Raw genomic sequence first — 25,171 nt, forward strand, 5'->3', positions numbered from 1 at the left:
GACACCCCCCACCTCTCTCTCTCTCTCTCTCTCTCTCTCTCTCTCTCTCTCTCTCTCTCTCTCTCTCTCTCTCTCTCTCTCTCACACACACACACACACACACACACACACACACACACACACACCTAAAAATATCCTCATTCTCCAACAAAAAGTACCGGAACAAAAGAACAATAAAACCTAATTATAACCCTTTTGTATAAGCACATTCCATCTGTCAATTTAATTAAAACTCATAATCAAGCTGAGGCTGAAGGACATACCTTGTCTTTTTTTCTTTTTAGAGACAGGATCTTGCTTCACAGCCCTGACTGAACCTGTAATTTACAGATCAGGTTGGGCTCAAACTTGTGACAATCTTCTTACCTCTGTCTGCTAAGTGCTGAGAGCATAAATACGTCTTTCTAAAGTGGGTCCTCTTATTATTTACTCATCTTTACCATTCGTGTACCATGTCATGTGAACAGAGAACAACTGTGGGAGTCAGTTCTCTCCATTATGTGAGTCCCAAGTGTCAAACTCAGGTAATCAAGCTTGGTGGCAAGTGCCTTTACCTGCTGAGCCATCTAGCTGGCCCTAAGGTATTCTTTTTGTTGTTGTTTTTTTCCTTGAGACAGGGTTTCTCTGTGCAACAGTCCTAGTCCTGGAACTAGCTCTTGTAGACCAGGCTGACCTCGAACTCACAGAGATCTGCCTGCCTCTGCCTCTTGAATGCTGGGATTAAAAGTGTGCACCACCAATGCTCGGTGAGGTAAGTAAATTCTTAAGAGCACACAGATAGTAAGCAGCAGCTAGGATTAAACCCAAATAAATTATAACTTCATATTAAGCAATATCACCTTTAAAACAGTAAAGCGTACCTTTAGTTTTGTTTTCTTGTTTGTTTCAAGACAGGGTTTCTCTGTGTAGCTTTGGAGCCTGTCCTGGAACTAGCTCTTGCAGATCAGGCTGGCCTTGAACTCACAGAGATCCACCTGCTTCTGCCTCTAAGTGCTGGGATTAAAGGCGTGCGCCACTACCACTGGGCGTAAAGTGTACTCTGATCCCAGGTGAAAGATCAGTTAACCTATCCATCCCGATGGCAGATGAAATTATTGAACATTCATAGTGACAGTCTGCAGAACCATTCAGACTACACCTGGATGTCACAAATTCCTCACCAGAACTATGCAAAGGCTTTACAGAGGATGAGCCTGAAGCTCAGGGAGAGCAGGGATGTGTTCAATGATGGGGAAGGGTTGCAAGCCAGATGCTCCCAATTTCAAGGCCTGGATTTGCCACTTCATTGTCACAATCAAACCTCAGCACCTGGAATACATGGCCCGATACAAAGCAGGCTCAGTAAACATGTTTTAAAACCCCCCGCCAACTATGGGCCAGGAAGATGGCTCAGATGGTAAAGGTGTTTGCGATGCAAGCCTCACAACAACCCAAGTTGAATGTGTGGAATCCAGACTGAAAAAGAGCCAGACAAGGGGGTGCACATCTGTAACCTCAGGACTCCTTTGGGGTGGTAGAGCTGGAAGCTCATTGGCCAGTTAGCTTGGAGTACTCAGCACAGCAGCATAAAGACCCTGACTTGCCCACATCTTTAATTCCAGTATGTAGGACGTGGAGGCAGGCAGATCTTTGTGAGTTGAGGCCAGCTTGGTATACAGCCAAAGTTACATAGTGAGACCTTGTTTTAAAACAAAACAAAAAGACCCTGCCTCAACAAAAAGGAAAGAGGGTTAACTGACAATGTCCTTTAACCCCCACAAGAGGGCCATGGCACCTGTGCATACATGTATTTAGATACCTCCAACTCTGTGGTAGGCCCTTGGCCAATGTTGTTAGTACTGAGACCTTATATGGGCAGTCTTCAGAGGTAGTGTGGATTTGGAGAAGCTGGAGCACCCGAGATGCCTGGTTTAGTGAAGAGCTCCTGGCAGGCGGGCCTAGTACTGTGCACCCAGCAGCTGTTCTCTGAATCATCCAGAGTGAATGGGATGTGAAGGCTGGCATGGCCTTTCAAGTTTTGTGTCTATGAGTATGTAATGAATTCATTGTGTGCAGTTCACATACACGGGAAGATGGGATATCAGTTATCTTGATCTATTACTCACAGTCCTTTGAGACAGGGTGTCTTGCTGAACTTGATGCTATGCTTCTGGCTACCAAGCCCCAGCAATCCTGTCAGTGCCCCAACTTCCTGGGTTAAAGGTACGTGTGGTCATGTCAGTGTTTTTGTTGTTTTTTAGACAGGGTTTTACTGTGTAGCCCTGGCTGTCTTGGAACTCAATTCTATAGACCAGGCTGTCCTTGAACTCACACAGGTCCACCTGCCTCTGTCTCCTGGGTGCTTGGACTAAGGGTGTGCATCACCATACTCAGCTATGCCAATGCTTTTTAACGTGGGTGCTGGGGATCTGAACTTGGGTCCTCATGCTTGTTGCGTTAAGGGCTTTACCCACTGAGCCATCTCTCCAAGCTGTGCAGGTTGTTTTCATCAGGCTGTTTCTGACTCAAGTGGCAATTTATAATCCATGTTCACGTATTATCTTAGCCACTTATGAAGCTTCTAAAACACCACAAGGGTGGCGACTTCGGTCTAAGCAGAGCAGCAGGATGTGGCCCTGGCTTGTAGATGGTCGGCGGTTTGGAAGCAGAGCAGGGCTGGGACTCAGACTTGGGAATAGACAGCAGATTCTCACAGGTCTCCTTAGCAATGCTCATGGTGGACAATGAACGGACAGTCTCCAGCCTCAGGTTTCTCTAGAGCTGAGGACCGCTCAAAGTTATCAACTGACTGAAGCTGTGGGGGCACTGGAGGGACAGAGGAGCAGAGCAGGACGTCTGGAAGGCCAACATTTTCTACTGGTCCTGCTTTGGCCAGGGCAATCCCAAAGGGAAGGACCCAGCCATGGCAAACCCAATGTGGGGGTGGAGTGGGTATGAGGCTCCTGCCATCTCTCCTGGCGGGGTAGGGAGAGCAATCAGGGTCCACCCACAGCTTACAGACTGCATGCCAGTCTGCTCTTTAACGGAGTCTGAAGTTCAGCTGGAGAAACTGCTAACTCCCCACAGGACAGCCAGGGCCTGAGGGGAATGACAACACAGGCAAAAGGGACACCAGAAGAGACTCATGCAAAAGTGGCAGGTTTTATTGTCCTTTTTGGGCCAGCTGCAGCTTCAGGTCTATAGACAGACCTGGATGCAGGGAAAAAAGCAGGCATAGGGCAGGGCCCAGGCAACCCTGTTGAGTTCCAGGGCTGGATCTAACCTGAGAGGCTGTTATTGTAGGGGGCAGGGGAAGGCTCCAAGGGTAGAAGTCACCACCAGCCAGGAAGAGCAAGTCTCAGAGCTACCTGTGGTCTTATCTCTGTTGGGGGACAGGGTAGGAAAGATAAAAAAGCCTTAGCACACAGCTGATAAGAAGATGGGACCAGATGCTTGACCCCAGGTTCCTGCCACACACAGAGATGTCTGTATTGGAGATTCTGTCCAGGTGGTTTCCAGGGCAGGAGGACACCTTTGGGGGCTTAAATAAATGGCAGGGTGAGGGATGCAATGGGCACAGGGTGATCATCCAGCCAGCAGAGCCTGCCTGGTGCCCTGGAGGATGTGGCCCGCGTTGCACCCACTCAGCCTTCAAACTCCTGGTGGGAGGTGTTGGGCCCCACCTCTCTAGTGACAGATGGGTGGAAGGCAGTGGCTGGAGGCCTAGCGCAGGTCCTCCTCGTCACCCTGGATGGTTTTCTTGATGCGCAGCAGCATGGTGGTGAGCCACTGGTCCAGCCTTGAGATGGAGTCATATTCCTTCACCTGTAACACAGGGAGGGTGATCCATGACACTCTCTACTCCTTCCTGGCACCCTCCCTGGCCCCAGTTCCAAGGTTTCCAAGAGGGTACCCTGTCTTCTTGGTCTGCAAAGCATGGAGCATGAGCTGGCAGTAAAGATTTTGTAGCTTAAAAGTCCCTCCCAGCATCTTGGCTTTGTGGGTAGAATTGAGGCCTAAAGCCATGAAAACACTGCCTCTTCCATCCTTATACCAGGGGGGAAATGGCCAGTCTAACCTCTTCCCTCGGATATCTAAATGACTGGGGGCACCCAGTGAGAGATGTCAGTGACAAGTACTGGCTAGAAAGCCAGGATAGGACATAGTTAGAAACAAACGGCTTTCCAGAATGTTCAGAGCAGAGCGGGAGTGGGAACCGATCCTCCAAGACAGTTGGGTGCTGAGGAGTAGAGAAAGGGTTTAGATAGCCTCGCTGCCCCCAGGGGCTCTGAGAAATTATGAGAACCTTGATTTGGGGGGTGGAGATGGACTGTAATCCCAAAGGATTGGGGCAAGTACCAGACTCTCCTCAGCCTTCGTGCCATTATCTATAAAGTGGGGCAAACACAGAGCGTTCCAGGGTGAACCACAGGGAGGGAAACAACAGCCAGGACTGGCGTTCAAGGAGGGCAGCATTTATGACAACACATAGAAGATCCACCAGCAGAACCCCTGCGCCTGCCACTCACCGATTCTGTGTAACTGTCCACATTCTGTTCCTCATGGGCTTCCAGCAGCTTCTGCAAAGAGGGTCAGGGTCAACTGGACCCAGCAGATGCTGTGCGGGGGGAGGGGACAGATGGGGGACACCCCAGGCTCCCTCTACTGTCACTGTATTAACTTGTCTCATGTAGAAAACAGAGCAGAATGGCAGGAGAAAACCAAACCAAACACAGCCCTTTGAAAATGTTTCTGAACAGTTTTGGTGGTTCCCCCAGCTGAGACGCAGGCACCCAGGCACATTTCCTCCCCACGTCAGGGCGCCGGATCAGCACTCACTTTCATCAGTTTGCATTCCCGGGAATCAGAGAAGGCTGGGAACAGCTCCTCATACTTCTGAACAGCAAGCTGAGCAATGGAGAGGGTGAGAAAAGCTAAGGGCACTGGAAACATTCATTGGCAGTTCTGATTTGGTGCTCTAGGCCCTGCCAGGGTCACCTGACTCATGACTGATGGCACCATCCCTAACTCAACTCAATCCAACTTACAAGAGAGGCTACAGGCAGGGAGCAGGCTTCCCAGGCAGGGGTGGGAAAGGAGACAAAAGAGCCCACCCCACATGCCAGGCCTACAGCTGGGCCTTCACACACAGAATCCTTCTGAGGACCTTGGGTGGGTTAACAGTGGGAAAACACACACTGGGAATGCTAAGGGTGTGGGAGGTAGGAGGGTGAAGACCATAATTCTTCATCAGTGAGGGCTAGGGATGTGGCTCACATCCCTAGAAGATCGCTTGCATAGTAAGCATGAGGCCTCAAGTTCCATCCCCACCACAAAAAGTAAAAACAGCAAACTGTTCCACCTTCCCAAATGCACAGCTGCCAGCTGTCCTCAGACAAGTGGGGAGCACTGTGGGGCAGCCAGACACCATGTAGCCCCAGTAGGAGGATCAGGAAGCACCAGAGGATTGAAATCCAACATCCAGTTTCCAGATCCTTCCACCTCCCTATCCCTGACCTCTCTTGCCAGGAAGCAAGAGCCAAAATTAAAGACATGCCACCAGGGATCTCAGGGTCTAGCAGGAACTGTGTCTTGGCCTCAGCAGCTTCTGCAATACAACTGGATGGGACAGTCAGGATTTAACAGTAACCCATGGAGGGGAGAGGCCAGCAAGGAGCCAGCCAGAAGCTGGGAACTCACAAAAGCATCCAGTTCTAGGCAGGGACACCAGGGTGAAAAACACCAATGCCAAATCATCTTCCATTCTAACCAAGGCACAAGGGCCAAGTGGAGAAACTGTCCTCTAATACCAAGAAGTGATCTGGCCTGGTAACAAACAATGGCAGCTCCAGGGGTGGCTTGGCTGGGGTGGGCTCACCTTGGCATTGAGCATATCGATGCAGAAGTGGCAGAGGGCAGCCTTGAAGAAGTAGTCTTTGGCGCTGTACTTGAGGAGGGGACTGTCCATGGCACTGGTCCCTACCTATAGCCACATATCACCATGAGCTCAGGCAGGCAACTCAAGGGTGAAGGTCACTGCAGCTCTAAAGTCTGCTAGGAGCTATAAACCTGTATCCTAGGGGCAGGTCCAGGGACCTCAGGATGACAGCGATCAGGGACAGCTCAGCAGGGTCACCTAGTTGCCCAGGGCACAATGTGAGTGTGGGTGGAATAGGAGAAGCCAGGTGTCTGTGGGCCTTGCAGGCAGCCCAAGTTAGTGGGGGAGGAGGCACCACTGCTAGCCATACAGGAAATTGGCACTTGGTGGGCAGAGGGGTGGCAGTTGTGGGAGTATGAGAAGCTGTGCACACCCTTCTGCCAGGGCCAGCTGCCTGCCTTTCTTCAGGCCACACCCCGGCCTTCCCCACAAGCAGTGCCCCAGGGGCACTTGACACCTGCTACTTCCCCGCTCTGCTAGTTCTTCTCCCTCCGCCCCAAGTTTTCTGGAGAGGACACCCAGCTCTGGAGGCAGCTCCTGTGAGCAGTGGCAGGACCCATCTAGGACAAGGTGGTGACATGCACAGGCTGCTGGTGAAGAGCATTTGGTGAGGGTGGCCTGGGAGAGTGGAGACTGAGTGGGGCGGGCAGAGGGGGTGGTGGCAGAAGCTGATAGCCAGGCGAAGCCCACCTGCTCATAGATGTCGATAGCTTTCTGGTACTGCTCCAGCTGTGCAGCATAGCCAGCCACCTTCAGTAGACACTTGTTGGCTGAGCTGTGGGGAGGAGGAGCATGAAGGGACAGTGGCAGGCCCCACAAGGAGGGGCAGGCTAGAGAGGGGCTACCTGTTGGACTCTTCGCCTTTGTAGTAGTCTGCAGACTGCTCATAGTGGGCGATGGCCTGGGGAGACAGAAGAATGGGACAACTGGAGTGGAGGACAGCGTGGAGCAGCACCTGCCTTCTGCAAGCACCCAGCAGGGACCCCTCCTCCTACTCTGAGCATCATGGTGGGTGGGAACGGGAACACCAAGGACCAGCTTACCTTCTCCACATCCACCAGTTCTGTCTCATAGATCTCAGCAATGGAGATGTGGTGCTTGGCTGCAATTGTGAATCTGCCCTGGGGGGGACACAGGAAAGGAATGCCTATGACCAGAGACATTTTCTATGCCCAGGTTCTCACCCATCCTGTCCAGCATCCTTGGGTTCCCATCTCAGTAAAGGGTCTGACCACAAGATGGAGGTGACATGTGAAGGGTGGATAGTAACTAACTGACAGGAGCAGAGGCCTAGCGTGGGCTTCTACCTAGCAGCTGTCTTTCAGGACACTATCCCTAGAACAGGGAGAGGGTGAGCATTCCTCAGGTTCCTAGGGACCCCAGGGAAGGGCTAGGCAAGGGGGAGCACCTGCATGGACAAGGGATGGTCAAGGGGGCAGAGGCAGCATATGAGGGGTGCTGTGTGTGCTACAGCAGACACCCCATTCTGTAGCCCAGCTCAGCGACAATTTCCCTGCCTTCTACAGCACAGCACAAACAGGATGGGACACTGAGTAAGAGGAGCAGCAAGCAACCCTTACCATGTCTGTGTAGATCTCAATTGCTCTCATCAGACAGTTAATGGCCTCTAGGGAGGAAAGAGAGGATGGAGAGGTCATCACAGCAGGTCCTGGAAACAGGAGTTAGAAAATTCTCCCCAAGAGAGATGACAGGCACACAGCTGCCTTGACTGCAAGGCTCTTGGGCTCTCTCAGAGCAACTGGAAAGGAGAGGACGGGAGCCTTAGGCCCCAGGCAACCTGGTCACTGGGTGTCTGCATACAGAGACATGATGGGCACATCTTTCCAGGGAGGCCCTCTCCCTTAGGCAGCCACACTTCTTTCTTTCTGTTAGGATCAGGGTACAATGGCATCGCCAGACTCCTGGAGTTTGACTCAGAGTAGCACAGCTGTTCAAGGGCAAAATGATAGCCAGGCTGAGCTGGGCAGAGGCTACCATGCCCAACACCTGTCCTGGAGGCTCTACCTTGAGTAGGTCCCATCCTTGTTACTGGCCTGACTGGCCTCTCCGGCAGAGAAGGCTGGATACCACCAAGCACTGGGACCTCTCTGTGGGGGCTCTGCATCCCAGTGCCCCCAAAGGGTGCCAGTCCTGCTGGCTGCTCAAATAGCAAGCTGTACCTAACACCAGGATGGCACTATGTTGTACCACCATCTCTTTCATGATTTTAAATTGGGGAAAGGCCTTTTTTTTTGGACAAGTTATTTGAAGGAGAGAGGTGTGAGTGGGAGGCATTTTCCAGCAGATGGAAATAAGCTCTCAATATCTTTTAAATACTTTAATGTACCTCAGGCAGAGAGTTGGGGTGGTCACAGAGTCGAGGATCGAGGTGAACCATAGGGCATATGCTGGGAAGGCTCCAGGACTGCCCACTGGGCTGACAGTGGACTGCATTCTCTTGGGATAAGGATGCTAAGGTTGCTTCCTGAGTGCACTTCAGTAGTTAAGGCCCACTGGTATAGACTCTATTGGTGAGACAGCCTCCTCCCACAGCAGCAGGAGAGGAACATGGATTCACAGAGCCTAGTCCTCTCATGTTGGCTCCTTGCTCTGAACAGCTTGGAAAGTGATAGGCTGCCAGCTGACACCCTGAGCTGCTCTCACCACAGGCTTATCTGATTCCACAGGCCTCAGTGAATCCTTGAAGGTAAGTTAGGGCCTCTGGTCTGTTCCTGCCCAACTGGGTGCTCAGCCTGTCTAGAGCAGGTGGGCAGTTACAGAGCCCAGATCACCTCTGCATTACCCTGAAGGCCCTGATCATAGGCAGATCTAAGCAAGCACTGTCCACAATACAGTAGGGACAGACTGCAGGCTCCAATGAGGAGGTGGGATGGGTGGAAAGACATCAGATGTCTTGTACACAGTAGGCTCCCAGGAAACAATGGGTGTGGGGGTAGAGAGGACATGTGGGGCCCACTTCGGGATGCCTGGAGCTGTGGTGCTCACCTCATAGTAGTTTGCGCTGTCACAGAGGAGAAAACAAGAGGACTGCCCTGAGTCACTGGGTGTAACTAAGTCCTCCCTAGCCAAGAGGCCATCCATCCCTCTCTGCTTGTTGGGCCTGAGCCCCACAACATCACAGCTAAAAAAACAGGAGTGACCAGTCAGTCCAGGGAAAGAGTCAACAGTCATCTCTCTAACTGGGAATGGTCCTGTCACAATGATGGCAGCTATCCACTGATTCCGGGGAGGGCAGGGGATGTTTTCCTTCTCCCCAGAGGTGTGCCTTTATCCAAATACTGAGCATCTCCTCTGGGAAAGAATATTCACTTCTTTCCCATTCTCCTGAGAGAAAAATCCTAGATATTTAAAAAATTTATCTATGAGGTTCAGTCACATGTAGTCCAGGCTGGCCTCCAACTCAATATGTAGCCAAAAGCTGAGGATGGCTTGAATGTCTTAGCTTCCTGTCTCTATCTCTCAAATGCTGGGATGACAGGCATAAACTGCCATGACTGGCTTAGATGGTCAATTAAAAAAACAAGTATCTTTGCTAGCTGAAATTTAAAGTAAGTAATCTATGTAGCTCTAAGGTTTAAAAAAGAACCATACTAAAGACTGGGGACATGTACAACTCATTCTCAGCACACAAGAGGTTCAGACTCCATCCCTAGCACCACAAAAATAAGTGAACAAAAATAACAAAAGCAAACTTCCCAGCCCAGGAAATCCAAGTCTGAGGTCCATGAGCTGTGCTTTGGCCGAACCAGGCTCCTGTCCCCATAGGCTCTGCTTTAAAGAGCTGGGCTCTGGCAACACATCCAAAGTCTCCTCTTTGGGCTGCGGGGAAGGCAGATCAGGCTGATTTCTGCTCTACCTGGTTCATCTTGGACCGCCCTATTCCCTCCATGCTAATTCTGACAACTGAACAGCTTTGCCTGGCTCCCTGGCAAGCAGTGGGTCTGAAATGGAACTCCCACTCCCAAATGCTTGAAGCCCAGGAGGGGGTGAGAGCTGCACACCAGGGTGGGGGAGGTAGGGATATAGGACAGGATGCCAGTGCCAGCCAAGGACCAGCCAATTCTGAAGTTAGGGCTTGCTTTGCTCCTGGTCTATCATGTGTCAGCCAATGGAAAAACCCAGATCTGTGTAGACACCTAAGGATAAGGGGACAGTGCTCAGCTGCTCTGCCATTTGTGGCTCACAGTGGTTCTTACCTTGAGGGTCAGCTTTTTTGAAAGCATTGCCTGCGTCCACGAAGCAGGTGGCAGCATCATGTTTGCTCTGGAGCTGTAGGTGCAGCTGGGCAGCCTGGCAGAAAGCATTCCCAGCAGCTACAATAGAACAGATTGTCCCAGCTTTAATGCAGTTGCAGTCACTGCCTCCAGAGGTACATAGGCTCACAAGAATACAGCCAGAGTCCAGCCCACCGGCAGCCTGAACCCCTCGCAGAGCTTCCTGGTGGTGCACTTGGTAGAATGACGACATCAGGAAGCTGCCTCAGGGGAAGCTGAGCCCAGGTGCACAGAAACAGGCAGGGTAAACCCAGTGTCAATCCCATGTCCTTTACCCAGTCTCTGCCAGAACCTCCAGAACCACCACTTCCACAGAGAGGAAGGAAAGGCAGGGAGAGCTGAGGGCTGAAATACACGAGACACGACTCTAAGCTCTTGGGCTTAGAGCTCTCCCTTTGAACGGGAAGACCAGAAACTGAACAGAAGGTGAAGATGGGGCAGGGTGGGAAGGGTGCTCTGGGAAGGTACAGGTGAGATTAACTCATGTGACACTTCCCACTTGCTCCCTTCCCTAGCCCATTTCTTTCCTCCACAACTCCCCAAAGCTCTCAGGTTTACCCCTGCTATGAGTCCTTGCCTAGAATGGAAACAGGATATGGACATCAAGAGCTAGAGTCCATGTGAACAGTGCTCATGCCTGAGGTCCAGGTCATTCTGTGCTTGGTCAACACCCACAGACCCCACACTGTTTTGTTCGCCTATCTCCCCTAGCCTGGCTAAGGGGATGCAGCAGTGGGTAGTACTCCAGTCCCAGTTGAGTAGAGCCTCCAAGCTGTGGAAGGCCTGGCTTGTCCTCTCTCTCCTGGGCACAACAGGATACACAAAGCCTGCAAAGGCTCTGATCATTACGATCACCTTGTGGGCCCCAGGCCTCACAAACGCTGGGCTAACACTGCCCAAACACTGTCCTTTCCTTAGTAACAGTAACACTATTCATCATAGTCACAGGAGTGTTTTGGTTTTGAGACAGGCTCGCTTTTTTTGCAGAATGATCTCAAACTCCTTGAGGGCCTCGAACCCCTGACTCTCCTGCCCCACCTCTGGAGTGCTGGGATACCATGCTAGGCTCCCAAATTGTTTTTAAGAACTCCAAATAGTTTGAGCAGGGGACAGATGGCCTAAGACTTCTGTTGAACATGGGGAAGGGCAGGAGAGCAACCTGTGATTAAGTAACAGTCCCTGGAGAACTGAACTTTGGTAATCGCACTCAGGATGTGGTAATAAATGAGTCTATCTTGAACCTCTGTATCCACTGTCACCCAACATGTCCAGAAGGCTCCTCCCTGAGCTCCCAAACTGAGCGTGCTTTGGCTCCTTGGACCAACCTTGTAGACAGAGGAAGCCATATTATGAAATCAAGTGATGGGCTGCCCCAACAGATCTCATCTGGAGGCCTAGTGGATGCCCTTCCTGCCTCCTTTCCTCAAAAAGAAACCCCTCCCCCCACATTTACCCCCAGCTTAGGGGGCAAAGCATCCCACTGGTCTCATGTTGTGTACTCCTGATGCTGGAGAGGGGACTTCAAGGCCATACTCAGGGCCGGGCCTGTGGGCTGAGTGCACGCACCGCTCCAGTTCTTGGCCATCTTGAACATGTTCGCCGCTCTGGCATAGATCTCGCATGCTTCCTCTATTTTGGATGAACCTCTGGGGAGAAGGGAAGGTAAGAAGTAAAGAGATCATCCAGTCTCCTGTCATCTTTAAGAAGTAAAGAGTCATCCAGTCAGAAAGCAAACCCATACTCTGCCCTGCCAACAACTAAACTGTGCCTTGACCCCTGCATAACAGGCAGTCTGCAGGTGGAAGGCTGGTACTACTGTTCCTAGAGGGAGTGTGTGGGTGCCCATGGTAGTGCTGGTGGTTCCTGACCTCCCCTCCTCCATAGCCTGACTTCCCTCTTCTACTTCCTGCCTATATGGTAGGTGGACCCAGTGAATTCACCGGAGGCTGCAAAGCATTCTGGGGAATCCCCAAGGCCCTGATCCTGAACCTGTGCTTTGCATATGGCCATGGTTCCAGGAAGGCCTCACTACAGAGTATGTTGTCACACTTCAGAACAGGGCAGACAAGGCACATACCAGCCATACGGAGAAATATTATCACAAGACATAAATATAAAATGCTCCTGTTTACATAAAAAAATAAGGGAGTGAAAAGAAAAGAAACACACATTTATATAAGCACTGTTTCTGGAATAATATACCCAAACCTAGTATAGCATTGTTTCCTGAGGTAGGGCCTGCAGCATCAGGGCTGGAGGGGGCGACATTCACTGTACATGTTTGCTCTGTTAGTTTGTTTTGTACCATCTACACATCTTATCTCTTTCAGAAAATGTATGTATTTCATTATTTTATTTTTACGTGGCTCTTGTATAGCTCAGGCTGGCCTCAAACTCTAAATCTTCCTGCTGCCTGCCACCTTCTGCATGCTGGGATTACAGGTGTGCACTATGTGGTGCTAGGGATGGAACTCAGGGCCTTGTGCATGCTAGGCAAGTGCTTTACCAACTCAGCTCTACCTCTACCCTATGTTTTAATATCAGAATTTATATTTGACCTGCAGTCCAGCAATGAATCCGAAGACACAACCAGAAGAGTTGCAAAGGCATTTGGCACAGCATTCTGAAAATGGAAACCCACCAGGGTAGGAGCCTGAGAGACATACAAGTGGAGGGGACATTTTAGTCTGTTTGCTGAGCCAGGGTCTTATACAGTTCAGGCTGGTCTCAAATTTACAGCACACTGAAGAAGGTGACCATGGACTCCTAATCCCACTGTCTCATCTCCTAGGCTTGCACCATCACATTGGGCTTTGGCTTAACAAGCAAGTACCCTACCACTGAGCTACATCTCCTGCTTGTATTTTAAAATAGCTTGTAGTTATTTTAAAATAAAGGGTACCTCTTTGGGCTTTACCCTGGCTTCTCAACTTCTAAGAGGTTCATATGAACCTCCTCCTTGGCCAGGGGACAGGGAGCTTTCTTATTAGCTCAAACTCCCTTCCAAATTCTGTCTTTCTGTAGGGTCTGTGACCCGGCAACTGTTCAAAACTCTCATCCCCCACATGAGCAGTCAACAAAATTAAACACCCCATTGTCCTCAAATGGATTTCAAATCCTTCCCACACTGGCAGTGCTTAAAAAACAAAAAAGGACATTTTCCCATGAAAAGGCACAAACTCTGTCCTCCCCACCTGTCCTACACCGCCATGGCAATGGACCCAGCATGGATAATGCTTGCAAGGTTTGGCCTTATCTATCACAGTTACAGGGTCCTGGGGGTCATTCTGTTCATGTGTGACCCGAGCCAGACCACAGACCTGATCGTTGTGAGGCAGCACCGACAACCACATGCCTGCACACTTGCTCAGTAGGTGGGTGGGCATGGATTGGGCCTTTTAATTACTACAGTTTGGAGACCAGGTGATTTGGTGACCAGTCAAGTCTGACCACTGTGCCCAGCCAGCAAATGGCCTGAAGGAAGACTCCTAAATCCAAACAGCATCAAGTGAAGTGCTTCGTCAGACAGAGTCACCCTCTGCTGGCCTGGCGCCATGCCCCTCCCCTACATTACTGGGACCCGTTTTTCCTTTAGGCACTCCCTATCATAGTGAGGTCAGAAATGTCCATGTTGCTGTTGGCATAGATTAAATCAGGAGGGCCCCTTGGACATGGATGGAGAGCACCCCCATGAGAATTGTCTCTGGAATGCTCTCTGGATACGGTGGAATCTTTTCTGCCACTGACAGCCCCAGCCCCAGGAATATTCTGTCTCTGACAGGGTCTCATGCACCTCAATACCCAGGCTGGCCTTGCCCCTTGCTACCTGCTGAGACTAGCCTTTATGCTTGGGACTGAATTTGGGACTTTGAGTATGTTACGCAAACTCACTACCAACTGAGCTTTGTCCCTGCAATGTCTATTTTTACATTTATTTTTATGTGTCTAAGTGTTTTGCCTGTATGTACGTGCACCACTTGAGTGCCTGATGCCCGAGAAGATCAGCAGAGGGCATCAGGTGCACTGGAACTGTAGTTACAGACAGTTGTGAGTTACCATGTGGGTGCCAGGAGGTGCCAGAAATCGAACTAGGGTCTTTTGCAAGAGCAACAAGTGCTCTTAACTACATCTCTCCATTCTTTGGAATATTGTCTGAACAAGCCATGCTCACAGACATTAAAAACAGATCTTTCCATTCCAGTGATCCCTCAGTTCATCCCTTCTTGATGGGTGGAACTGAGCCCCAAGCAGCCCCAGATGCTCCTGGCAGAGCAGACGAGTCTGGTGTTATCAAGAAGCCTGAGGCAGAGTGGCAATGAGAACAGTCATTGCTGGCTAGGTTTGATTCAGCTCAGCACAACAGGCAGACTCAGCACAAAGTCTGCCAGCTGCTGGCTGCAGCTCTCTGATTCCATGCTAAGCTGGGCTGACCTGTCTACTGCAGTGAAAGCCAGAGGGATTACCGCCTGCTCTGGCCCCAGGCTGCCTCCTGTCTTGATACCCTGGTCCTTGCCCTGCCTCTGTGAGGTGTCAACAGAAGATCTCCAGAGTCCCAGCTCCTTTTACAGATGGGAGCAAAGTCCCTAAGGGGCAAATTCACTTGTGCAGTTTACCCAGCAAATCCTGAAGAAGCCATGTACAATTTCCTTAGCTGTGAAACAAGTATCTGAGGATTTGATGACAGCTGTTCACAGAGCCTGCTCTCCACATTATCAGCATGCTTGCTCACAGACTCTTGGCATGAGGGCTGTGATGGTGTGAGGCCAGGGCTCAGCCCTCAGTGGCCAAGAAGCTATCCCAGAGGAGGGAAGAGCACTGGAGGTGAGACTTATAACATGTGTAAAGGCTGAGCCAGAAACATGTTTGAGAAACTGAGGAAGGGAAGTGGGTCAGCTGGATAGGGTAGGGCATGGTACAACAAGGATGGAGCAGACAGGACATGCATGGAAGAGTGGAGGCCTTGCTCTGACATGAGAGAGAGTGACCAGATGGAAGATGCCCTCAGAGCGAACATCCATGCTGCTCCTCTGCTGGCTCACTGAGGCTTCCCATCCCAGCTGGGGGAAGCTGTTTCAGTTGCCTCTGACCCTGAGCCTGAAAGGATGCTTCCTGCATGATGCACTGCAAGCTCACTGCCTCCTGAAGGGCCTGGGTAGGGCTGCATGTGACAGCTGACAGGCCTCCCCCACTGACCTCCTCCGAGCTGCCTCGGCTGCACTCTTCAGCCCACAGCTCCGTGCCTCACCGGGAATAGAGGGAACTGGTTGGGGCTGGCCTGGTGCAGGCTGTCTATAATTACTGCTCAGCTTTGCTCCCCCAAGAGGCGCGGAGGAAGCAGCCTCAGGCCTCCCAGGCGCAGCTGCCATATGGAGTGTTGAATGGTGCCAGGAAAGTGCAGGCGCTGTTGGCAGTGACCAGGGGCTTCTGCAGGACAGGCTAGCCTGCCTACCGCCTGTCTCCATCCTCTGGATATTTTCTGGCTCCCAGAAACATGCCATTTCACTGCTCCTGCAGTTCCCCAGCTCATGTCTGAGACTCCCTCCTGCCCCTCTGGCAGCCACAGCCACTGGTCCCCCATTCTCTCTCAGGACTTAAGGCTCACCGGCCAGATTATCCAACCAGGGTTCTCGGTTTTGACTAAGCTGATGGACATAGGGCCTATCACAATCACTCATGGCTTCCAGCATGGCTCTCAATTGGTAATGATGTTGGGAGACCTGTAGGAGCATGCCTAAGCTGACATTGCTTGTCCCTTGCTTAGCACCCCAGAGTCCTCCGCAAAATGAGGCAGGGGGCCAGAGAACAGTATGCACTGCTAGGCTGCTGAAGAAGGACCCTGCTCCCCGATGGAGCTGCTAAGCATCCTCTAGGTAGGGGACGCATCATTAGCCAGCCCTCATGGGGTCACTACGTGCAGAAGGACCCACAGGGAAAAGATCACCAGCTCACCACTATGTCCTCAAGTCCTCTTGGAACCCTCTCACAAGTGTAAAACAGTGATGGGCAGGAACTGTTTCAGGCACTTAGCTGTGTTTGTGACCTTGGATTAGTACCCTAGAGCCTGCCTCTCCTCAGCTGCACAGTGGAAACTGAACCTGACCCCATAACCCAGGAGAAATCTGAGAGACAACATACACTCAGTACCTTGCCTGGGCACAGTGTCCAGCAGGTACTCAGATGGCCACAAAACAGAGGAAACAATCCCCCTCCCAATGGGCACTTTAGAGTGGTTTGTGGCGATGCACCCTTGCCTTCCCTGTCACAAGGAGAGGGCTCTGCACTCTGCACCTTGCTGGTGAGGGTGTTACTGTCATCAGACTCCACAGAGCTCAGACTCAGGAATGTTTCCCCACTTCAACAGCTCAGCGTGGGCTCTGAGGCCTTCCCCCTTCCGGTGAGCTGTGCACTCCTCCTCTGTTTCCAGAGTCCCAGGTCTCCCCTTCCCGCACACCAGTCTCCCAGTGCTGACAAGGCAGTGGCCGATGTCTCTGAGTCTGTCCCCATGGAGGAAATCCATCAAGATCACAAATATGTCCTAGCTTCTCCCCTGTCATGGATCAGGCAATTCTACCACACTGACACTGCAAAGAAGTAACCTGCAGGTGACTCAAAGGGTAGAGGAGCAGGGCTGTGTGTAGGTTTATGTAAATGCTACACCCTCTCATGGGAGGGATCTGAGGTGCTGGTGTCTGCGGGGATGGGGTGGGGGTGGAGGGTGGTTAAGGGAGGACACACTGGGACAACATTGTACTTAACAGCGAGTCTGCTGTCCCACAAAACTGCCAGTCCAGGGAATGTCACTCACACAGCCTGGAAGGTCTCCTTTCTGTGCCCCTGACAGGATCTCACTCATCACGTCTCAGAATGCCAACATTTGCTTTACTTAATAAAATCCCTGGCCTCTCAGCAATTTCTGCACAGGAGAAACCAAAAAATCTGTGCAACAAGTCAGCAGGGGCCCTACTGTCAAGTCAGGAGCTCTGGGGTTCCCCCAGAAACCTCACCTGCCCTACAGACCAGGCAGGAGATGCCAAGTTTTCAGCTGTGTATCCTGGCAGCTGGTGAGCACTGTGGTTCCTTCTTGGAAGGATACGGGGGCTTCTGCAGATGGCAGGGGAGCAGATACAAAGCAGAGCCTGTCCTAGGCTCTTCAGAATGCCTGTGGGCGCAGTGGAGGTCCTCCCTCCCCAAGGAGTCCAGCTTACTTCCAAAGCTGGCCTTGAGACTCCTGGTGCCCTCAGGCAGTTTTGTCACCGGAACCAGCTTGTCAACAAATCAAGTTGAGGAACTGGCTGTTTGTATACAGAACACTCTGCCACCACCTCCGGTTTTCCAGCGCCTCCAGCTCAATTTGCAGCGTGATACTAAGAATCACACCGGTGAGCATTCGTATGCACACTTAAAGTCAACAGCACTCATCACACTCCAAATCAACCTGCCTACTCCACAGAAAAACAGTGGGAAGAGGGGATCACTCTGACCTTGTTTCCTAGAGGAAGAAACTCCCCAACAACAGTGGCATCCCACAGGAAAGGGTCTCGCTATATAGACCAGACTGGCCTCAAACTTACAGAGATCTGCCAGCCTCTGCTTCCCACCCGGGTTTGTTTTTGAAGGGAAGGCTGCAGGGAGAAGGTAGGGATCAGGAAGAACCCTAAGAACAGAACTGCCCCTCAGGACCTGTTAAGTACCCATGGTGCACAGCAGAGGAGCAGGAAAGAGGTAAAGAGTGCCCAGACTCTCAGGCAGGAATGCCTATTACCCAGGGAAGGTGCTAAAAAGGCTTTAATGGTAAACTGACTGGTGTTTCAAAACCCCCTAGTGTCCACCACCCCAGAAATCCAGAAGAGTGAATGGGTGAGCAACAAGATACCACACTCCAGTTGAGGACAGCCTACATGACCCATGTAGCTTGAGCAGAGACCTCTTAACTGGAGAAGCTGTCATCACTGTCATCCCCAAGAGCAAGAAGCCTTAGGGAGTGGCTGAGTGAAGGCCACTTGTCAAATGTTTCCTGGCAGCCCCAGCTCCAAGAGGAGGGGCCAGAGCAGTGCACATCTAGTGGTGGTTTCTCTCCAGGAGATCTTGGGGTATATCCAAGCCCCCCCCACATCCAGTTACAGCAGGCCTTCACTTCGCTACATCTCCTCTACTCTTCCTGGAGGACCAGAAGAAACCCACCTGTTCTTTCAAATGTTTGTAGAAAACTGCTGTGGGGACAGGCAGCAGTCTAAGGGAGGCAGCCCGCCAAACTAGCCTGTCAACGCCCTCCCTACCTGCAGTGTCCACAAGCAGGCGTGAGTGTCTGGGAGTGTCTGAGCTTCAGAGGCATAGCACCAGGCTAATGGAGTGGGCTGGAGAACTTCACGGACCAGGTATGACTGTCTGGTACCTCCTCTACTTCCTGAGCTGCTAGACAAATCAAGTTTAGGCTGCCCTCTCCATCCTTTACCCACCTCCACAGTGATTCTGTGGGCACTAAACACGGTTGACTGCCTGACCCAGGCAGGCCTGAGCAGCAGAGTGAGCAACTGGCAGACCTTACCCACCAACACTGTAACAGCTTCCCATACCACTGTCCCCCAACCCATCACTGCAGCTCTCTCCTTTTAAAGGGTAAAGAGGAACCCACTGGGACAGGCCCCCTCTAAAATCCTGCTCACAGGCCTCATCTATCACCAGCCTCCCCTCCCACTTCTTCCCTTTTAAGGTCTCGGCCTGTACTAACTTTTCAGCAGGCAGGCTCTGGGCCTTTTCTCAAGCTTGTTCCTTCTGCTGCTCACCAAAAGAGAGAACTCCTAGATCTCATACTAAGCCAGAGAACGCAAGCTTCCTCTAGGAAGCCATCTCTGTCCCTGTCCCTTCCTGGGCAGGAAAAACTCCTCCCACACCAGACCTTTGTTCCCACCATCCCTGCTGCTTAGACTGCTCTCCTAGGCTTCAGTTCCCTGCCTCATTCCTTACCATGAGCCTCCCTCAAAGTTTCCTTTCAACTCTGGATCTGTGTGAATGATACAAGCTGGCCTTTACAGTTCTGTTCTGTCAGTGGTAGGAAGGGGGTAAACAGGTAGGACTCACAGCTGCTCCTCTGGGTGTAGCTCAACTACACACTTATCTCTCTGCGCCAAAGAGACCAGACCAGTCATCAGGAAACCTACTGCTGAAAACTGAGCCTGAGGCACCACTCCAAAACCATGCCTGAACTTACTTCCTTGTGAAGATTGAAGAAATACACACACACACACACACACACACACACACACACACCCCCTCCCTCTCAGGGGAAACATTCCTTGTCTAACTGACACAGCCCATCAGAATCTGGATGACTGCAGCAGGTACAAACTGCAGGTAAGTTCCTTTGCTAAACATTATCTGACCTCAAATAACAAGGGTGGCGTCATCTTCTCCCTCCCCTTCATTTCTTTCTGTTCTCCATTCAGCTCCTGACAATCTCTCCCAGAACCCAGGTCTTTCTTCCAGCTTTTCCCCAGCTTTCTGGCAAGCTCCTCCTTCTTCTCCAGTTCTTACTTTGGAGGCTTCTGATTCTGTGCCCCACCCCATAGAGCAGCTCTTCCTAACTACTACCTGCCTGGCCCCTTTCCCAATGCCTTTCTGATGTTTCTTCAGTAACTGTGCTTGCTCCTTGTACTGTCCTTACCCATCCTATATCCCAAGACTTGGGGCCCTCTCCCCTTTATATAGCTTTTCTCCAGATCCCATCAGCCTCCTATACTCTGCTTCCTCCTGGCTAGTGAGCTTTTAAGAGCTCTAAGCCCACATCAGACTCAGTTCTGAGCGTATTATACATAGTCCACACTAACAACAACAATAACAAAAACAAAAAAACTCCTGCAGTTAGTTTTTAACAAATAAGCCCTTTCAGAAAAATGTATTTCCACTGAGATAAGAAGTCTCTGAATTACATGTAAAGCTTGGGCTCTGTTGTTCCTAAGTTAAAATGGCAGAAAAGGACCAACTTTCATAAACTTTGTATGAGGTGCCTGCCACCTCCTGGATGTGTTCAGACCCCAAACTTGAGAACCACCCAGTAGGCCTCTACCCTCCTCTGGTTCTCTTGGGTGCCTGCCATCACTAGACATTTCCGCGGCCAAAACAGAGTCAGTGTCCGTTCATGCCCCGCCCAGGGGTGGGAGGGATGAGGGTCTCCGTGTCTTAGGCCAGGCTTCTTTGCCATCAGTTACTCTTACCCAGAGCCCCACTCATACCTCACACTCCGGCTCATCATGCCCAGGGTCGCCCCAGCCCGGGTCCCCCGGGGCTAGTAACCTCACCCTGGCAGCCTGGGCAACGCACAGACCCATGGACACCAGCCTGGGAAAGGCATGGCCACCTTCAGCGGGTGTCGTCGTCCACAGGACCCCGGAGAGGGTCTGCAAGGCCGCAGAGAGGCTTCCACAGTGCAGAGGGCATACGAGCCCACTCCTCCCCCTCCTCCGCCCGCCGCTTACCCGAAGAGGCCGGAGAAGAAGGACTGCGAGTTCTTCACCTTGCGCTCCGCCTCAGCCAGCAGCGCCATTGCCTCAGCCTGCTTCCCGGAGTTATCCATGATGCCACGAAGCTGCTCGGCTCAGGCCCGACACAGCCGGGCGACTACTTACAGGCCCCGGACACCGCACACTCGGAAGAGCTCCGCCCGCTGCGTTGACGTCGCCCAGCCCTGTTGCGCCACGTGACCCGTGCGGACGAACCAGCGGGCACGCGCTGCGGAGGGCGCCCCTCTAGCCACGCCCCCTCCTGCCACAGCACTCCACCCCTTGACCCGCAACACGAGCACAAGCCCGCGGACTGACGCCACTAGCTTCCTAAGAGCCCCGCCGCGTACTGCCACGTGACACCACACAAGCCAATCATGATCCCGTACTGCTAAGTACACCCCTCCAGCGCGACCTTTGACTCCCTCCAACCAATCAGCAGGCGCTATTGACTCGTTCTGCCACGCCTCTGCGGAATTGGGACTAACTAATCAGCTGACTAGTGACGCTACGCTCACGTGATGCCTCAAGGTTCACGCTCCGGGTTTGACAGATCTATCAGTTTAGCTCCGCCTCCTGCTTTACCTCATTTCAGTCACATGGGAAAGGCTTGGTAGTTTAAAAAAAAAAAAAGAAAGAAAGAAAACTTCTTACGCCCTCTGGTGATCATCTCCAGAATTGGTTTGGGAATCCAGAAAGTCTCCATTTCTAGCTGGAGGGCTGATTTCTAGATGGCTCAGCTGGTAAAAACACTATCTAACAAGTTTAACGACCACAGTTCGATTCCTGGGACCAACATGGTGGAAGGTGAGACCTGACTCCTGCCAAGTTGTTCTCTAACCTACACACACAACACACACACACGAGTTTGGGGGGATCTTTCAGTACCACACATAGAATGGCATGGGCATGTCAAAGGGGCACAGGAGGAGCTGGGGAGATGACTCAGTGGCTCAACTGACATGCAGGAGGCACCTGGGTTTGGCTACCTCGACGGCGTAAAAAGCTGGGTATGTTAGCATGTATCTATAACAGCAGTGGATGTGTGGGAGTCAGGCATGTTCCTGGGTTCCAGGGTCAGTGAAAGACCTTGTCTCAAAAAAAAAAAAAAAAGAGGGGCTGGAGAGATGGCTCAGAGGTTAAGAGCATTGCCTGCTCTTCCAAAGATCATGAGTTCAATTCCCAGCAACCACATGGTGGCTCACAACCATCTGTAATGAGGTGTGGTGCCCTCTTCTGGCCTGAAGGCATACACAGACAGAATATTGTATACATAATAAATAAATAAATATTTTTTAAAAAGATGAAGAACATTTGAGAAAGATTTCTGATATCAACCACTGGCCTACACACAGAGAGAGACAGACACATACACACAAAAAATAAACTTTTAAAAATTAGTGAAAAAGTATAGTAAGATGTTGATGGGGGAAACTGGGTATGTTCAAGTTTTTGGTACTATGTTAGGTTTCTGTAAATCTACAGTTATTCTCAAAATCTCATCTAGAAGATCAGCCTCCAGGGCCTGGCCTACAATGATTCCAGTCCCAACAGTGGTATAGTGCAGGGATCTGTATCTGCACTGCACTTTACTGGTTAGCTAGCAGAGAACATTTGAGGAATGTGTTATGTGAGTTGGGTGTTGGAGACAGAAAAAGGCAAAAGACAGCTCCCCCTGATGGTTTCTCACTGAACACTTGTTTGAATGTCCCTACGCTCACCACTGTATTCTGACCACGGAGCTGGTGAGTTTGGATGGCCACAATCAGTTTTGGTTCCACTTCTATTTGCTACAAGGCTTCATATTTTTGGAGCAGCAATAGATGATTATATATCCTCACCCATATGGTCAGACTTGCATTTCCACTCAAGAAGTTGGGCTACTCAGGGCAGAGCAGTGGAATGCACACTGCATAGCCATGCTTAGGTCCCTGGGAACACCCAGCAAACAAACTAAATTTCCTCATTTACCAGCTTACATGCATTGGGAAAGCATGTTCAAGCAGGAAATCAATTTGTAGATTACTAAGAAGAAAGAGGGCCAATTCTGGTTCCCGGGCTGCCCTGCACCATTTCCCTCAAACAGGGCATCTCAACAGCTCCAAAATTAATTCCCTCCCTGCCTTTAATCTTTAGCTGAGATGTGGTCCCTTGGTGAGACCTCTGTACTTCTGGGATGGGGCCCTGGGACACAGGAGGCGAGGCAGGGCTCTTCCCTATTCTCTTGCAAGTTGAGGTTGGGGTTCCTGTCCTTACATGGGCTGCAGCCACGATCTCATTCTGCTTGCTGCCAGGGTCCTTATCCTTGATTTCAGGTTGAGCAGCTATATCCACACATGCTTTTCTGGCTTCAGTCTATTATCATGGCCATCACCTGTGTGCTCATTCACACAGAAATCTTCTCCTAAACGAAGCTCTCTGAGGAAGGGGTTTTTGCTTCTGTGTGTATGTTCCCACCTACAGACTGGGAACTGCTGGTGTGCGCTGCTTAATAACCTTCTCCCTGCTCACCTCTTGGCCCCAGCTGTGTGGCCCTGAAGCTTCTGCAGAGCACATAGTCTGGGAAGTTGGAAAACAGCTGTTTAAGAACCCAATTTAATAAGATACAAGCAGACACATAAAAAACACACCTAACAATATACAGTCATTGCAAGACTAGGGATGATGGGAATGCAGGGAGGCCCCACCTAGAGGAGGGCCCAGCTCACTGGATCTCAGGTGTCCTCACTGATTCTCTCTAACCAATGTTAGTCCCATGCCTACAGCTCAGATCTAAAAGCCACCTAGACCAAACCTGCCTCCCAGGGTCCCCTGCTCCAAGTGAATGGGACTACAAATATGCAACTATTAACCAGGAAAGAATGGAGCCTCTGGTCACCCACATGACTTCAGAGCTACTTGTGACAGCTTCTCCTGTTCATGTCCAAATGCCAGCCAAGCTTGCTAGCAAAGCTGGACATTGAGAGGAGAGAGGGGAAGGGTGCCCCCAAACACTTCTGAGAGGCCCAGGGCACTGGCAAAGGGCTGGATCCCCTCTTGCAAACCAGCTTCCAGCAAGGAGTCACCACTGCAGGGGGCCCATGTCAGCTCCCAGCTCTTCCTCTTCCTCCTCCTCTTCCTCCTTCAGAGGGTAGGGCTTCACAGGCCACTTCACCCTGACGGGTTCCACGTGCTCCTGGAGGCGGTGGCGCTTCATGTGGGCATTCCGACTCTTGATCTTGTCGAACACTCTGAGGAGTCACAAGGATGTGGGTCAGAGCTGGAGGAGCTTGGGAGGTAAGTCAAACAAGAGGGTGGAGGTCCAGAGGGAAGGCTAATACCTCTCGCACTCTCTGCAAGGGAACACGCCCTGGCTCTCCACACTCCCTGGAGGCTCAGGGGTACGCTTGGGGACTGCACTTGGGCTGGAGTGAAGAATAGACTCCCTCCTGTAACTCTTGGTCTTTATCTTTAACTCAGGAGTTGGACGGTGGGTGGGTCTCTCCCGAGGGCTGCAAGTGATCTGCAGAAGGGGTAAAGATGACTTAAGACACTTGTGTGGAAACATCCTCTGCAGGGAGACCTTCCCTTAGGAGCCTCCCCCAGCCTCTGGCTGGATCAAAGATGCACCAGGCTGCTCCTTCATGATCCTCTACCTTGTCTTCAGTCCTTTCTACCTCATCCAGCTCTCTCCTGCCCCTCTTCTCCAGCCCAGGTGCTCGGCCACAGTCAAACTTGACCATCTTTTTCCAGATGTAGTAGTATTCAACGCACTGTGCTACACTCTTAGTCTGGATCTAGTGGGAAGGAAGACACAGAAGCAGACTGTGGGCAGTACCTTACATGTGAACTCCACCTTGGAAATCCCTTCCCCAACACCTCTGCTCATGGCTGGGCAAAGATAAGGATCTTGGTCTTTCCAGGTGGTGAAGGGTCCAAATTGAAGTCACATATTAGTCACCAGCACTAAGTGCAGCATGCTTCTTCCCTGTAGGAAGGCACATAAAGACCCACAGGTGAGGAGGCTCACTGTGATGTTACAGCAGGCAATAGCCACACTTAGTGAGATTGGGAGTGACACAGAATGCCCTTCCTCTGTGGTGAGTACACAGCCATCAAACTAAACAAAGCCTCAAAAGTCCTCCAGGGAAGTGGCCACATGGACAGCTCTGAGTACAATGAAGTTGAGAGTACTCAGGCCCAGCCACTTGCTCTTGTAAAATATGACTCCTGGGCTGAATGTGGTGGTGCATGTCTTTAATCCTCTGGAGGTAGAGGCAGCATGATCTCTGATAGTGAGTTCCAGGACAGCCAGGACTATGTAGAGTGACCCTGTCTCAACAAACAAGCATGACTTCTGGAGCCAGGACTGTGAGTGATATGGGACTGTAATCCCAGCAGGAGGATAAAGAGTATGAAGCCAGCCTGTGCTAAACAGTGATGACACCTTATCTCAAGAAAGAAAGAACCTCTGCAAAAACACC

The 25,171-nt window shown here is 51.2% G+C and overlaps 2 protein-coding genes across 3 annotated transcripts in view; both read right to left on the minus strand.

Moving 5' to 3' along the window:
- Positions 1 to 3,122: 3,122 nt before the first annotated feature.
- Napa (NSF attachment protein alpha) lies at positions 3,123 to 20,902 on the minus strand. Of its 2 annotated transcripts, XM_075991164.1 has the most exons (11): positions 20,685 to 20,901; positions 11,779 to 11,858; positions 10,135 to 10,251; positions 7,498 to 7,544; positions 6,961 to 7,038; positions 6,763 to 6,818; positions 6,608 to 6,692; positions 5,858 to 5,962; positions 4,819 to 4,887; positions 4,509 to 4,559; positions 3,123 to 3,804 (listed from the first exon to the last, which is right to left on the minus strand). In XM_075991164.1, the coding sequence occupies exons 1-11, from the start codon at positions 20,780 to 20,782 to the stop codon at positions 3,703 to 3,705; spliced, it is 888 nt and encodes a 295-aa protein (XP_075847279.1). In that variant the 5' UTR covers positions 20,783 to 20,901; the 3' UTR covers positions 3,123 to 3,702. The 2 variants fall into 2 exon arrangements, with proteins under 2 accessions (XP_075847279.1, XP_075847289.1); XM_075991174.1 differs by lacking the exon at positions 4,509 to 4,559 and having other exon boundaries at positions 3,551 to 3,804; positions 20,685 to 20,902.
- A 2,383-nt stretch (positions 20,903 to 23,285) lies between these two features.
- The window catches only part of Znf541 (zinc finger protein 541), a 28,194-nt gene continuing 26,308 nt past the window's right edge, over positions 23,286 to 25,171 (minus strand). The window contains exons 12-14 of the mRNA XM_075958944.1: positions 24,344 to 24,484; positions 24,029 to 24,210; positions 23,286 to 23,938 (exon numbers count right to left, since the gene is read on the minus strand). Coding sequence (XP_075815059.1) covers positions 23,770 to 23,938; positions 24,029 to 24,210; positions 24,344 to 24,484 — 492 coding nt within the window. The 3' untranslated portion in view covers positions 23,286 to 23,769. The remainder of the gene's footprint in view (positions 23,939 to 24,028; positions 24,211 to 24,343; positions 24,485 to 25,171) is intronic.

The sequence above is a fragment of the Microtus pennsylvanicus genome, chromosome 1 (genome assembly GCF_037038515.1).
Source record: "Microtus pennsylvanicus isolate mMicPen1 chromosome 1, mMicPen1.hap1, whole genome shotgun sequence".
Lineage (NCBI taxonomy): Eukaryota > Metazoa > Chordata > Mammalia > Rodentia > Cricetidae > Microtus > Microtus pennsylvanicus.